We start from the raw sequence: 16798 nt of genomic DNA, 5'->3' as shown, positions 1-16798 counted from the left end.
CTTTCTTTCTTTCTTTCTTTCTTTCTTTCTTTCTTTCTTTCTTTCTTTCTTTCTCTCTCTCTCTCTCTCTCTCTCTCTCTCCTTCCTTCCTTCCTTCCTTCCTTCTCTCGTTTTTTCTCTCATTCTCTCTCTCTCTCTCTGTTTCTTTCTTTCTCTCTTTCTTTCATGCTTTCTTTTTTGAGACTCTCTCTCTGTTGCCCAGGCTGGAGTGCAGTGGCACAATCTGAGCTTACTGCAGCCTCCACCTCCCAGTTTCAAGTGATTCTCTTGCCTCAGCCTCTCCAGTAGCTGGGATTACAGGCACCCGACCACACCAGCTAATTTTTATATTTTTAGTAGAGACGGGGTTTGGCCATGTTGCCCAGGTTGGTCTCCAACTCCTGACCTCAGGTGATCTGACTGCCTCGGTCTCCCAAAGTTCTGGGCTTACAGGTGTGAGCTGCCATGACCAGCCTAAGATTTTTCTTTATCAGGAGATATTTTTGTTTACTGATTCAATCTCCTTACAAGTTACAGGTGTATTCAAATTTTAGATAATTTTTTGTGATTCAGTCTTGGTAAGTTTTGTGATTCTGGGAATTTGTACATTTTATCTAGGATATCCAATATGTTGTCATACAATTGTTAATAGTACTTTCTTATAATCATTTTATTTCTGAAGAATTAGTAGTAAGGTCCACAACTTTCATTTCTGATTTGAGTAATCAAATTACTCACTTATAAGTAAGACTCACTCATTTATTTTTGTTAGTCCATATAGTTAGAGGTTTCTCAATTTCATTTTTCTTTTCAATGAATAATTTTTTTTGGTTTCCTTGTTTTTCTCTGTTTTTCTTTTCTCCGTTTTGTTGATTTTTGCTCTAATCTTATTTACTTCCTCTGCTAGCTTTGTGATACGCTTGTTGTTCTTTCTCTAGCTTACAAAGTTGTAAAGTTAGGTTGCTGATTTGAGCTCTTTCTTTTTTTTTAATGTAAGCATTTATAGCTATAAATTCCCCTCTTAGCATTGCTCTTGCTGTGTCACAGATTTTTTGCATGGTATGTTATTTTTATTCATCTCTAAGTATTTTCTGATTTTTCTTATTATTTCTTCTTTGATCCATTTGTTGTTTGAGTGTGTCATGTAATTTCCACAATTTTTGACTTTTCAAGTTTAACTTATATTATCAATTTCTAAATTCATCCTGTATGGTCAGAGAAGATACTGTGTATGATGTTTATCTTTTTAAATCTATTGAGATTTAATTTGTGACTTAACATATGGTCTATTTTGGGGAAATGTCCCATGTGCACTTGAGAAGAATATGTATGTTCTTGTTTGGTAAAGTGTTTATCAGATCTAGTTGGTTTATCGTGTTGTGTAAATTCTCTATATCCTTACCTCTCTTCTGTCTGGTTGTTCTATCCATTATTAAAAGAGGAGTATTGGGACCTCCAGCTATTATTGTAAAACTGTTTATTTCTTCCTTAAATTCTACTAGTTTCTGCTTCATATATTTTGGTGGTCTGTTATTAGGTCTGTAAATGTTTATAATATTTATATTTCTTTGTATTATACCTTTTATTAATATATAATGTCCTTTTTTGTTTCTTTTAGCCTTTTTGACTTAAAGCTTTTTTTTTTCTGTTATTGGTGTATCTACCCCTGCTTTCTTTTGATCACCATTCCATTCAAAAGGAATGCATATGACAGCATATGCAATTGATACTTGAACAACATGGGTTCAAACTGTGCAGGTCTGCTTGTATGTGATTTCTTTAACCAACGCAAATAAAAATTTTCAGTATTTATAGGATGTAAAACTCACATATATGGAAGGCCAAGTTTTTGTATATGCAGACTTTACAGGGCCAACTATGGGACTTGAGTATGTGCAAATTTTATTTTATATGGGAGTTCCTGGAACTAATACCCCAAGTATACTGAGGGGCAGAATAGTTGAATTATGTGTCTTTAATCCATTCTGTCAATCTGCCTTCCCGTTGGAGAATTTAATCCATTTACGTTTAAGCTAATTACTGACAATGGGGACAATGGGGGACTTACTACTGTCATCTTTCTGTTTGTTTTTGATATACCTTATAGTTTTTTGTCCCTTATTTTCTGCATTATGGCCCTCTCTTCTGTTAAGCAAATTTTTTAGGTAAATGCTTCAGTTTCTTTCTCAATTTCTTTTGTGTATATTGTATAGCTGTTTTCTTTGTGGCTACCATGGGAATTACATGTAGCATTCTAAAGTTTTAACACTCTAGTTTGAATTGATACCAGTGAATTTCAATAACACAAAAAATTCTGTTTCTTTACATCTCTGTCCCCACCCCTGTCAGTTGTTGATATTACAAAATACATTTTTACATATTTTGTTCTCCAAAATGTAAAGTGGTGATTATTTTAAATGCATTAGTGTCTTAAATTATTTAGAAAATAAAATGTGGGGTTACAAACCAAAGTTATGATAATATTAGCTTTTAGACTAGTAGTTTTTTAAAAATGTATTAGTCTTTTAAATCATGTGGAAAACAAAAAGTGGAGTTATACAGTGTTGCTATAATAATACTAGCTTTTATAACTGCCCATGTATTTACCTTTATTAAGATCTTTATTTTTTCATACAACTTCAAATTCCTGTCTAGGGTCCTTTTATTTCACCTTGTGGGGCTCCCATACACATTTCTGGCAGGGCAGGTCTAGTGGTAACAAACTTCCTCAGCTTCATTTATCTGGGAATGTCTTAATTTTTCCCTTACTTTTGAAGGGCACCTTTGCTGGTATAGGATTCTTGGTTGAGAGTTTTTTGGGGCTTTGTTTGAGTTTTATTTTAGCCCAGGGAATAAGGCCATTGCCTTGTGGTCTGCAAAGTCTATTATGAGAAATCTGATAATCTCAGAGAATCCTTTGTGTGTAATAAGATTTTTCTCTTGCTCCTTCCAGAATTCTCTCTTTGCCTTTGGCCTTTGAAAGTTTGATGATGATGTGTCTCAGAGTGGGACTTTTTCAGTTCCTCTTAGTTGGAATTTATTGAACTTCTTGGATATACATGTATAGCCATTTTATAAAATCAAATTTGGGAGTTTTCAACTGTTATTTCTTCTCCTGCAGTGCATAAGTTGGTCCCCTTGAGGGTGTCCCACAGGCCCTTTAGGCTCTGTTCACTTTTTTCAGTTCTTTTTTTCTTTCTGTGCCTCAGACTTGATAGTTTTATATTTTTTTCTTCACCTGCTCAAACCTGCCTTTGAATTCCTCTAGTAAATACTTTATTTCAATTATTTTATATTTTACCTCCTAAGTTTTTTGTTTCGTTTTAGGTTCTCTGTCTCTTTATTGGTATTTCCATTTTGTTCATATATAATTTTCCTCACTTTATCCACATCTCTCTTTAATTGTTTAAGTAATTGAAAACAATTGTTTTAAAGTCTTTGTGCTATAGATATGCCCTCAGAGTCCTTTCTGAGACAATTTCTATTACTTTGTTTATCTTTTTCCTTTGAATAGGCCATACTTTCCTATTTCTTTGAATGCCTTGTGATCTTTTATTGAAAACTTGACAATTGAATCTAGTATTGTGGTAATTCTGAAGTAAAGTTCTCCCCTTTCCCCTGGGTTTGAGTTTTTTGTCATTGTTTTGTTTATTGTTTCTGTTTATTTTGATTTTTGCAGCTTGACTCTGTGCCAAGGACCAGCCTCAGATGTAAACTTCACATCTTCTTATTTCTTTTTTTGAGTCTTTCCTGTGGCATGCACAGTCACTTTCTTTTGTTTTTTCTTTTGTTTCTTTCTTTTTTTTTTTTTTTTTGAGACAGGATCTCACTCTGTCACCCAGGCTGGAGTGCAGTGGCATGATCTTGGCTCACTGCAACCTCCACCTCCTGGGTTCAAGTGAGTCTCCTGCCTCAGCCTCCTAAGCAGCTGGGATTACAGGTGCCTGCCACAAGACACAGCTAATTTTTGTGTTTTTAGTAGAGATGGGGTTTCACCACATTAGTCAGGCTGATCTCGAACTCCTGACCTCAAGCGATCCACCCACCTTGGCCTCCACAGTCACTTTCTAATTATTCCCAAGCACATAGTTGTTTTTGAATGTCTCATTTTTTACTGTCTGGCTCCTATAAGGGGAAGAGAGAAAATTGGAGGAGGGATCAAGGGCGCGGACTCCTTCAATGCCCTGGAAGTTGCTTCTCCTGGAGGAAAGGGGCTTGTAGCCATGCGGGAAGGGTAACAATGGCCGCCCTCCTATTTACACCCTCTATAAGAAGCATCCATCGCTGATCAGAGCAGAGATCCCTGATATTTGGAGGATGGGTGCTTTCTGCCCATCCTGGGTTCTGCAGGCCCTGTGCAGATCGCTTTTGAAAGGTGTGCCTGGGGGTGGGGGTCAGGGAGGGGGAGCTGCTAATGTGCCAGAATCTGAAGTTTACAAAAATTAACTAAGTTTATAGTTCAAGTCTTCCTCTGGAAGTTGCGAGCCTTCAACAGACTTCATAAATTCAAAGTATGGGAAGTGCGTACATCCGAGTTTGCCAGTACGGTTGCTATCTGGGTGGGGTGGATTCCTGGCACCACCTCCTCCTCCTCCATCAGGAGTGCTCTCCTACAGCCTGCTCCTCAGCTCTGCCTGGAAGGAGGCATGTGGGCGCTAGCCAGGATGTTCAATGCCCTTTTGTGCACCATAGACAGATCGGCTCTGGCAAGGGCACCTAAAATTATTAAAACAGCAGTGAAATGTAGTTTGAATTAATTAAGTGTCAGCATAATATCTGTTGTATATATAGATTCTACTATGTTAATGTATTTTACTTGATGTTCCAGGGCATTACAAATAAGGAAAATAACACACTTTTGGCTTATTTTCTTACAGAGTTATCAATTAATAAAAGGGGACTGGAATTACATGGTATTTTATTTTCAATTACAGCTTGCCACAGCTACCTTGGATGGTAAACTCCAGCTCTTTCTAGCTGAGTAATCACTGACCTGTGAGCTGGGCCCGGGAATGCTACCAGGAACAACTTAAAAATAAGAAGTAGTAGTTCATCCATCACCGGGCCAGAAGCAACAACTGTTTTTCATACTTTGAGACTTGCTTCAGATTTCCCCTTTATGCAAGCTCCTTCCCCCTGTTTGTGCCATGTCACAGTTTTACGTCTTTCTGCTCCTCAAAAGGGATGCCCCTCATTGGGAAAATGGAAATGGTGTCCAGTACTCCTGCATAGAATTTGGTAAAGTTAAAACAGAATATCCTTCAATAAAACATAGTATTTGTTTGATAATTAGAGTTAGAAGAAAAAAGAGAGAATTTCTTTTGGGCAGTGAAATTAAAGGAGTAAACAGTCATAAGTGGCTGTGGTCTTCTGATTTGTCGGCCCATGGCTTCACATGGTGAGTGTGGCCTCTGCCCATGGGTTGGGTGTGGTGAATGTGGCCTCTGCCCGTGGCTCTGTGTAGTGAGTGAGGCTTCTTCCCGTGGGTTCTGTGTGGTGAGCGTGGCCTCTTCCCATGGGTTCTGCACGGTGAGTGTGGCCTCTGCCCGTGGATTCTGCATGGTGAGCATGGTCTCTGACTGTGGGTTCTGCTTGATGAGTGTGGTCTCTGTCTGTGGGTTCTGCGTGATGAGTGTGGCCTCTGACCGTGAGTTCTGTGTGGTAAGCGTGGCCTCTGCCTATGGGTTCTGCATGGTGAGTATGGGCTCTGTCTGTGGGTTCTGTGTAGTGAGTGTGGGCTCTGCCTATGGGTTCTGTGTGGTGACTGTGGCCTCTGCCTGTGGGTTCTGTGTGGTGAGTGTGGCCTCCGCCCATGGGTTCTGCGTGGTGAGCGTGGTCTCTGTCCCAGGACCTTTGTCTCTGTGCACAACATGGCTTCTGGGCCCTCCTCCCACAGTTGATGATCGAACAACCGAGGCAGGGCTCCACAGGCTTCCTGGACACGTTCATCAGCGATAAATAGCTGTCCTGGGAATTAGATCTGCATATATTGGACTCCTAAGATCCCAGGACCCCATGGTTATAGGATCCTAGAAGAGTGAGGTTGCTTCCAAGTCAATTCAAGATTCCAGATAACCTCAGCAGCCTGTTATGCCCCATGCGAGGACCCCTGGGACCAGCAGGAATGCCCTGATCTAGAGTGATCTCTTTTATCTGTGAAACCAGGGAGCTGGGGCTTTCATCCCACCCAGAGCTCACTGGCCACCACTTGTCTCTATTTTCACAAGAGATGCAGTGTGCCGTGACCTCACCTTCTATGAAATATCACAGGGTTGACTTCCTGGGATCCTTATTGGAACTTTCACACATTGACCATAAATGTGCATGCATTTTCCTTTTCTTGTAACATTTTTGAGAAGCAAAAATTTAAAATAATTCATTTTTATTTTTCCAATACTTAGTTACCCAAACATTTAAAAATATATTGTTTCCCCTTTGTTAAAATGAAATTTATTTAAAACTAGTTAAAAATAGATAAATAAAGCAGATGTAGGGCAAGAAAGCCAGAGTCTTATTTAATACTCTTAATTTAAGTAAATCATTTAAAATTTTGACATATATTGTTTCTGACACATATTGCTATGGTTTTTATATAAATTTTTCCAAAGTAAATCATATTCCAGTTATGTCAAATGTGACTCTAAGAAAAAGAAATATAAAATTATTTTATTTAAATAATAATTGCTGAATAAATGTCAAAGAAGAAAACTCTAATATGTAAAATACTAAATCTATTAGAGACCTCTATCAGGGGAAGACTTAGGACAAAACAAATTTGGCAAAGCCACTGCTAGGAAGAGAGCTGTGTCAGGTTGCAGTACAAGAATAGCGGTATAAGTCCTCTGCCCATGAAGACTTTCTAGGAAGACAGCAGCCAGGAGAGCAGAGAACAAAGCCAGTGGGGCATGGACGGCAGGACTCTGGTGTAACCTCTGGCCTGGGGTCAAGGACTTGGCCACTGTGGACTCAAGAGGCTTCCCCTGCCTGGTTCCAATGAGCAGTGCTCTCCATACCACTCAGAGGAGGAGTAGGTGGTACTGTGAGTGGATGCCTCAGAGATATGCCTTTCTAATGGTGAGATGTATCACGTTTATTTTTTATCTGTACTTTTCTATCCATAATGAAATGTTCTGAAGTAGTGAACAATGTGTTGTAACGTAAAACTGGTTGGTTGCTCTGCCTTCATCAAAAGGTAGTAATAAACATAACATATTTATGTAGAGCTTTTTAGTTTTCACTTGATTCCACTTCATCATCTCATTTTTCTAGTAGACCTGTGTGTTTGACAGGCATTGTTGTTATTCTTAGCCTCACTTTCCAAATACTTGTCAAGAGCTGTGCCACAGAGAGAAGCCATGACATTCTGTGTTGGAAAATCCATTTAAAGGCATACTTTTCCCATGCAAAATCTATTGACTTGAGCAGGCTGAGAGGCCCTGGCCTTTTCCAAGGTCTGTGTGACGAGGACTGAGCCAGGCTTTCCAGCTGCACCTCACACAGGACAGTGCAGCCATGGTGGCCAGGAGGGCTCAGCTGCAGGCCAAGTCTCGAGGAAAGTGCAGGTTCAGACACTAGGCCGGGTCGCCTGGTACCAGAACTCACAGTCTTCGCTCACCCGTGCCCCAGGACAGCTTTCTGTGGTCTGTGGTGGTCCTCCTTCACCAAGTGGATGCAGACTGGTGAGAAGCCCACAGCTGCACACACACCTGTGGACAGGCGCTGTCCACCTGTGGCCCCAGCAGCCCAGCAAGGAATGTGCAGGGGAGGAAGGATGAGCCCCGGCTCTGTCTAGCCTGCTGTCTCCGTAACGACAGCCTGTGAAGATTCCTTCTGGTGCTTGCGTGATAAGATGATTCATATCATGTGGCACATGTCATGGGGCTTGCACAACTTTGGCAAGTCCATGTTCTTTAGACAACAAAGCAAGAATGTGATCGTGGTCCCAAGTCTGGCCACCGAAGGGGTGGTCTGAACATGCTGGAATAAACAATTTCTGTTCGTTTTTGACATTCTGTTTAAAGGCATTCTTTGCAGATGTGGGAGCTCATTCTTTTTCCTTAGCTTAAAGAAAACTGTATTTCAGACTTATTGGAGGAGGACGCCTGGGTGTTTCCAGAGTAAAGGTGCTGTTATCACTATTTAGCAAATGATTGGCTGCTTAATGGAGAAAAAGATAACCTGTGTGAGTCATGTACCCACCTGCAGGTCAAGCAGCCTGGAGGAACCAGGTACCCGCACCCACTCACCGTTTGACAGGACCACCAAGAAATCTTTCTCAGATATCTAGCAGATATCTCTGTGGTGATAAGACTAAACTGAGCCATACACAATGACCAACATGCAAATGGTTTTGAATGGCAATTTCATGGCTCACACAAATATGTTTTTCCAAAAAGGGGGCAGAATATAAAATCCTGCCCGCTCTTTTAATTTTTTTCTCTCATTTCTTTTCTCCTTTCTGACAAAAATGTATTAGTGCCAACTTTGATTCAAGTCATTAGGAATAATGTAATCAATTTCTTTTTTTCTATATATTCCCAACTTAATTGTATTCTTACTGTTATTGTAGCATTAACATACTCTCAGAACACACTGCAGCTGCCAACCCAAAAGAGATGGTTCATAAAAGTATCGTGCACCATGGAGAGCTAATCCAAATTTTATTTTTTGTCTGAGATAGTTCTTCAGTGGACAGCCGACAGTTAATGTTGGTTATCTGCTTTGTGTTTAGGTTATAAGTCCCTTGGGGTGTGAAATTACCTTAAGCTATGAAATTATCTTACATTTAATGAGCCCAAATTCTTATTATTCTGTGTCATATTCAATAATTTATTTGGACTTTTCAACAGAGAATTTAAGAAATGATATAATTTAATGCCTATTTTTGTCACATGAGAGGCCAAAGATTCCAGAAGGTTAAAAATTTAATTTAAATGAAGTTAACATGGAAGATAAATGAAACAAGCTTGACTAGGCAGTAGAAATTAGGTTGTCTGCAATTTTGAAGTTGAAGAGAAAACTGAACTGTCACTAACATGAGGACTTCAAAAGGAATAGTGGGGCAACCCAGGAGAGAAAGCGTGGGACTCCCAGAGATGGAGGCCAAGGCAATGTGTCCCATCATGTGAGCGGCAGGCTTGGACGTGGATCCCCTCCATATAGCAACAGCATGAACCAGCCCTAGACTTACTCTTTTTTTTTTTCTAACAGATGCCCTGGACATTCTGAAGTTGCATTAATAGCAAGTTTATATTCCTAATATAAATACATCTTCTCTGAGTCTTGGAAAATTGGATCAACTTAACTGTCTCCACATGTGTGCTCTGGGGAGCCCAGTACTCACTGAACCCCAGTTACAAAATCTACAGGAAATTTTTGTCCAGATCACTATCCATCCAGCTTGCCATGTTCTGGAGGAAGATGTTTTGTTTCATAGTTTGTGCTATAGTCATGAGAACAAGTAGCTTGTGTCCTATTTCTTCTTTCTTTTTGAAGCAAGTGTGCTGGGTACTGTTCACGCTGATCAGCCCTAGGCCTTGGGGGCCATACCCTTGCAGCCACTCTGAAGCCAGCACCAAGCGTTGTAACTGGGAGACCAGGGAGGCTGGGGAGGGAGGCCGGGAAGGCTGACTGCACTGCAGCTGAGGTCACAGCTGCTTGTGGAGAAAAGCTTCAAGTTGACATCACTGTGAGCTAAAACCGTAGCTACCCTCTGGATAACAAAGCAAGCTATTGGCAGGAAGAAAGGGAAAATTACAAAAATTAAACAAGGCAAGCATTAATGCCATATTGCCTTTTCTCTCTGAAATGCAAGATTTGGCAAAGCCAATTTCCACATTTGACCGTGGCCTCTCAGGCTTGTGTGCCATCCCCTTGGGACGTGGCACTGATCTTGGCTCTCCCCTCTCCAGGCCTGGCTTTGCCCACTTTGCCCCTCCTGGCCTCCGTCGTGCCCTCCTCCTGCGGCCGCCATGCCTGTCCTGAACTCAGCTCCTCTCTGACCCCACGCACAGCTCCTCTCTGACCCCACGCACAGCTCCTCTTTGACCCCACGTCCAGGGCTGCGTCCCGCCTCAGCTGCCCTCATTGCTGCCGTTTCTTCACAGGGTGATCTTCACAGAAACACTCAAAGCCTTCTGTTACATACAAAGGACCGCGTGTCTGTAATCTACAGCCGTTTACCAGTCACCAAGAAAACACGAACGTTTCCACTAAACACCGCAAACGTTGCTTTCAAGCGTGGAGCGCCCCGCGCCAGAGGCTGTGGGAGGAGTGAGGAGGCTGGGCTGGTTCCAGCCGCAATGAGTAAGGCGTGGGTGACTCCGAGCATTGCAGAGGCATGACGAAAGGAAAACAAAACCTGCCTAAGTGGAGTCTTACTGACTTATCTTCCACTGAGAAATAAATAAAATAATGTTTTTCTTTCAAAGATGTGGAACAAATCCATGCAGTTTGCTGTGGTTGTTTTAAAAGAAACTAGAATTTTAAAAATATTTTGGAATAGCTAAGTTAACCATCTTGTCTCCATAAAGGGAAAAAAATATTTTGCTCTTCAAAAGACAGCATTAGGAAACAATAAGTAGACCACAGAATGGGGGAAAATATTTACAATATTAGCCAAAAGACGTGTCAAGATAATATTTAAAAAACTACAATTTATAATAAAAAGCAATCAAAAAATGAGCAAAATATTTGACTAGGCACTTTAAGAAAGAAGACACATATATAACAATGTGAAAGAAAAAATTTCTCAGTATTATTTATCATTAAGAAAATGCAAATTAAAACCAAAACGAGATGTCTCTACACATTCACTAGATAACTTAAACATATTGACAATACCAAACGTTGACAAGGATGTGGTTCGGTGGAAACTTTTAAATTCTGCTGACAGAGTGTAAAATGGTATAGTTTGGAAATATGTTTGGGAGTTTCTCATGCATCTCATATGTCTAAGCAATTCGACTTCTAGGTACTTATCTATGAGAAATGAATATACATGTCCACAAACACCTTTGTAAACCAAAAAGTACCTGAGACAGTCTCAATAAATTTAGAAAGTTTATTTTACTAAGGTTGAGGACACGCCGTGACACAGCCTCCGCAGGTACTGACGATGGTGGTCAGGGAGCAACTTGGTTTTATACATTTTAGGGAGACATGAGACATCAGTTATTATATGTATGATGTACATTGGTTCTATCCAGAAAGACGGGATAAGTCAATGCAGGGAGGGGGCTTCCAGATGATAAGTAGATAAGAGACAAATGGCTGCATTCTTTTAAGTTTCTGATTTGCCTTTCTCTGACTGCACAATTTACTGGAATAGTCACATATGCCTTAGTCTGGCTGAGTGAAACAACAGGGTGGAGGAAGCAATCAGATGCGCGTTTGTCTCATGTGAGCAGAGGGATGACTTGAGTTCTGCCTGTCCTTGTTCTGCAAGGAATTTCCTTGTGAGCAAATTGTGAGGGAGGAACAGCATTTTTATCTTTGTAGCTATCTTATTTAGGAATAGAATGGGAGGCAGCTCCCAGCTTGACTTTTCGTTTGGTTTAGTGTTTGATTTATTTTCCTTTCATACCTAGTATGAGACTGTTCATAGAAGCTTCATTCACAGCAGGCAGAAGCACTCATCTGGTGTCTGTCCACTGTGGATAGACGGTGGTCTTCCGTGCAGTCGAATTTTCCTCAGCAACACCAAGGAGCAAACCGCTGATCCTAGCAGAGACATGCTGGATCTCGGGACCGCTATGCTGAGTGGAAGACACCAGATGGAAAAGGGTGCCTGCTCTGTGACCCAGAGCCTGTGAAGTCTCTAGACTCACTCAAACCACCTCTGACTAGAGAAGCCAGACCCGAGCGTACTCCAGGGCCTGCCTGGACAGGGCAGAGACGCTCTGTGGAGTCATGGGTGAGCTCTCTCATCCCGGGGGGCTCCCTGAGCACGTGTCACTGTATGTGAATGGTATCTCAATACATTTCCCTTAAACAGGGAGAGGCACAGCTTGTCTGCACATTTCCAGCAATGGTGGTTGGGTGACGACCGTGACAGGCAGCTAAACTGCAAACTGCGGCCTCACTCCTGTGCAATTCCATTCATTTACTCATTCAACAATATCTTTTGAGCAGCCACTGAGTTCCAGGCTCCGTCTGGCACCTGGGAAGCAGCAGTGAACAAAGGAATGAGACCCGAAGCTGGCAGTCCTGTGAGCCTGCAGAGGCGGCTTCCTCCAGGGCTCCCTGCTGCCTGGGGCTACAGCCTTCTCTCTCCGGAGGACCTGGCAGCTGTCAGGCTCCTTCATGCAGAGCAGAGCGGCGCCCATGACGCTGTTCCTCCCCAGTCTTCATAATGACGTTGTAGTTTCCTTAAAGGCCTAGACTCAGAAGCGAGAAAGGGTCAGAGGCCATAGCTCCTATTTCATTGGTATAACTGCAAAAGAATAGATTTTGGTGAGTGTGACTTCTGAAAGAAAGGTAATAAAATATATTTATACAAAGAAAACTTTAAAATATTGAGTAATTATTCACCCCAAATATTCAAGCACCATTTTAAGCTTCTTAAATTATGGCGTTGGCTTCTTTCTCGCTCTGTTGCTCAAATACCGTGGTATTTTAGTGTGCATGGGCTTTCCCTTCTGTATTTCTCGTCAGAAGGCCTAGTTAGTTTCCATGATGGTTATGAACATAGGCTTTGGTGTGACTGTGTTCCCTGCATTTGGCAATGCCTTCCTAGGTCGGGATGCTCACCTTCCACCACATGTTCCCTGGAACCTTGCTCCTCCTGCCGGATTTGAAAAATGGCCTGCATCCCTTTCCCTATTCTTCTTTCTCATAGCTTCTGCCTTTGACGCTAAGGGGGCGACCAAATGACCTCCAGGCAAGAGATGGTGGGGCTGGGGTGGGCAAGTGAAAGGACTGCAGTCCCAGTGCCCACACAGCTGCTCAAGCCTCAGGATGAGCCCGCAGAGTCAGCATGCTAAGGCCCTCTGCTTGCCTAGGGCTGACGTGTTCACCTTCCCACATTGGAGGCCATGCGATCCTGTCTGCTGCACTGTGTGAAAGGAAAGCACCACTCATTGCACAATTTTCCTTTGTCTCCATAGATTCAAACTTTGTGGTATTTCTTGGGAATTCCCTGGAGTTTGTACAAAATCTTTGCATATATCATCCTTTACCTGAGGCGAAAACATTTGAAATCAACTATTTCAAGGACTGGGAATAGAGAAGAGAGGTGAGTGAGTGACTCTTACTCATTGGAAAGTTCATGCCATTCAGAATGCAGTAATCTATGTAGGGGATATAAATCTGAATATGTGCTCTGTAGGCTACAATCTATATGGCAGAGTTTTCATCCCAGGCATCCATTGCTCATATTGCCAAAAAACCAAGACTGGAGAGAAACTGTCAGCCTTTGAAACAATACACATCGTAGGCAAGTTTTTTGACTAAACATAGAAAATATGATATATGTTTTAGTTCTTATATGCAAGCTAGTGGTAATTTTTGGTTTGGACTGTGATATGATAAGGAAACAGAAAGGGTGGAAGAGATTTTGAAGGGGGAGTTAGAGCCTGCATGAACTCTTGCCGTGATAATGCTGATGACTTTGCACAGGGGCGGGCCGGGCTCTGCTCTGGACGTGGGTTAGAGTCCTGCAGATGTCTCCTCACTGCGGGACAAGTGCCCACTTGGATCGGTTCTGCTTATGGCAGAGGACAAAAGTGCAGGATAGGCGCTCCCAGTGTCTGTTGTAGTCCAGAGTAAGCCACATGGCCACACCCAGATCGGTGAATGGGGTGAAGAGGAATGTTTACCTCTTCTCACCATGGGCACAACCAAGTCACTTGGCAGAGGGCTCGGAACACAGGTGCAAGGAAGCGTAGATTAGAGCAGCAGTGCAGCCGCCATGGGCTTCTGACAGCTGTTTCAGGCTTCTGTGTATTGCGGCACTCAGCTGAGTACAGGAGTGTGTGCCTTGCACATCGCAGTCCTCTTTATGCACCTCAACTGTATCTGCACACCAGTAAAATATATATATATGTGTGTGTGTGTGTGTATATATATTATATATGAAGAAAAAATCAACAACAGCAGCAACAGCAGAGAACCCCCCTGTCCCAAATGGTGGTAATAAGAAAAAAGGAAAAAAAAGTCCAAAACACTTCTATGAATGATAAAAGAAATGATCCCACCAATTGCCCGATAGAAACACATGTAAAATATGGCCAGGCACGGTGGCTCATGCCTGTAATCCCAGTGCTTTGGGAGGCTGAGGCAGGTGGATCACCTGAGGTCAGGAGTTCGAGAAAATACATGTAAAATATTAGTATATTATAAAATCGTATGCACTTCAACATTATTAATAGTATAACAAAATAGCATTCTTGTATTGAGAGATGTTTGACCTAGGGAAATATTCAAGAGTAGATTTAGTATAAATTCTAAAGTACTAATAGAGTTTTACTTAGGAACCCCTTACTGTTGTATCATTTTTGGTGAGGGAAATAAGTATAAAATCCAACTCATTGACTTCCCAACTCTGACCCAGAAATTGATTTTAAAAGTTTTTATTTGCCTGTAATCCCAGCACTCTGGAAGGCCAAGGCGGATGGATCATGAGGTCAGGAGATCGAGACCATCCTGGCTAATGCAGTGAAACCCCATCTCTACTAAAACTACAAAAAAATTAGCTGGGCGTGGTGGCGGGCGCCTGTAGTCCCAGCTACTTGGGGAGGCTGAGGCAGGAGAATGACGTGAACCCAGGAGGAGGAGCTTGCAGTGAGCTGAGATCGTGCCACCGCACTCCAGCCTGGGCGACAGAGTGAGACTCCGTTTCAAAAAAAAAAAAAAGTTTTTCTTGCAGATGAATTATTCTCTATATAGACATTAGTGATTGTTAATAGCCCCAGTTAGAATCCCTGAAGAGACATTCTTGGAAGAACATAATTTGTCCTGAAGAAAGTATCAAAACAAAGAGCTCGAGTAAATATCCAAAGTAGTACTTGAATACTTGAGACAAATGAGATTGATGGAAACCCCGCCCATGTCGGTCCACCCGGCCTGTGGATGAAGTCAGAGGAGGTGTGATGGCCTCCACTTGAGAGTTTGTTCTGAAAATCCCTAGACTCCAATATCGCACAGTAGTAATCACAGAGTCTCCTTATGTAAAAACAAAACAACACAGAATTACTTGTAAATCAGACTTCCACGCTCAACAATGGGTTGTTGAAATCCAAGTCATTATTACTCTGTCCAGTTTTAGCTTCAAGAGAAGAAATGGAATCTGAAGACCACTCAGAGATTTCCCACTAAAATGCCTGATGACCCCAGGAAGTTTTATCAAACATGTAAAAAAAATTGAAGAAAAACTTTTTATAAAAAATTTGTTTAGGATAGTATTTTCTTCAAAAATCTGCTTTCTTCACGGACATATTTAAATTGCATATAATTGAAATATACTAACATAAATACACAGCTCATAAGTATGAAGCAAAAATTCAACTTTGGAAAAGTGTTGTTAAATTTGGTTTTCCAGTCATGTGCAGTTAGTGCTATAATTTGAATCCGAAAGAAAAAAAATAGTACAGAAACATCTGCATCTTCTTAAGGAAACATTTTATTGTGACTTTGAAATACTTGATTTTTAAGAGTGTCATTAGATTGGAAATCCTTTTGCATTATCATAAGAAATTTCAACTACATTTTTCAATAAGAGAAAATTTTAAAAAAAGATTTATAGAATGATCACATGCTTCTCAGCCCATTTTAAAAAGACCAGCTTTTCCACTTTTTGTTTAATGGCCAGACAGGACATTCAGTCAACCAGAAGTGGCTGCTTGTAAATCACTTAAGCGTGAAAGCAGGACTGTTGTGTAACCTAGTGGTTATCACAGTGACTCCTTAAATTCCGAGTCAGAAAATTCTCGTAGCCAATTTACTCATAAAGTTTGGTGTAAAAGAGTTGTTTGCAAGAATAACCTAAAATTTTCGTTGAGTAGAACTTTGCTGGAAGTATTGTTCAAACTCAACCTTTTAAGACCTTTCCTCCTGCTTTGTGTTTTACTTTTCTTTCATGATTACATAATATAAGAAAAAAGGAGGCATTTTCTCCCTCCTGCCCCCTGCAGATGCTCCCAAATCCTGTGGTTTGCCCCGGTGTGCCACAGACTTTTCTGTTTCTGTATGTGCCATGGTGAGGAAATGTTGAGAAGTCCTGGACCACACCACAGAAGCCAGACCTCACCTTGTGTCCAGCCCCTGCCCACCTTCCCAGCACCCTGGTCCCACCATGGGCTTCCAGACTCCTTTAACTCAGGACTGGCTTCCCAGAAGTCCCCCTACCCTGTCATGTGAAATCTGTCCCCCCACCCTGCCTCTGACCTGGGTGCTCAGGTGCCTGTCACATGCCACCCTCAACAGGCTCTCTGAAGACAAACTTGTGGGTCATGATTTCCCACTCCCCCAGCTCCTGCTGCAGGCAGCTCAGCACCAGGTCAGCTACTCTGTGCCAAACTGAATGAAGGGAGCTGAGTGCGGGCCCCCTCCATCTGGACCGGAACTCAGGTCGTCCTGCCTCAGGTACAAGAAGTAACCAGTTCTTTGGTCTTCAGACTCCGTTTCACTGGGTAAGTGACATTCCTTCTGGGCTGGAGCTCAGGTCGTCCTACCTCACGTAGAAGAAGTAACCAGTTCTTTGGCCTTCAGACTCCCTGTTTCACTGGGTAAGTGACAGAGCGCTTTCTCTAAGTGTCACACCTCATTGCGGAGCCCATGTGATCACGAATCACGAGCTGGGGCAGCCAGCTCTGTTGCAGAG

General features: G+C 41.9%; 1 protein-coding gene across 1 annotated transcript in view; it reads left to right on the top strand.

The window, feature by feature from the left end:
* The window catches only part of WDR27 (WD repeat domain 27), a 247483-nt gene extending 230981 nt beyond the window's left edge, over positions 1-16502 (top strand). The window contains exons 26-27 of the mRNA XM_023198152.2: positions 13086-13213; positions 16448-16502. Of these exons, the coding sequence (XP_023053920.2) occupies positions 13086-13213; positions 16448-16502 (183 nt within the window). The remainder of the gene's footprint in view (positions 1-13085; positions 13214-16447) is intronic.
* The last annotated feature ends 296 nt before the right edge of the window (positions 16503-16798 follow it).

The sequence above is a fragment of the Piliocolobus tephrosceles genome, chromosome 5 (assembly GCF_002776525.5).
Source record: "Piliocolobus tephrosceles isolate RC106 chromosome 5, ASM277652v3, whole genome shotgun sequence".
NCBI classification, from domain to species: domain Eukaryota; kingdom Metazoa; phylum Chordata; class Mammalia; order Primates; family Cercopithecidae; genus Piliocolobus; species Piliocolobus tephrosceles.
This window is presented reverse-complemented; position numbering and strand designations above follow the sequence as displayed.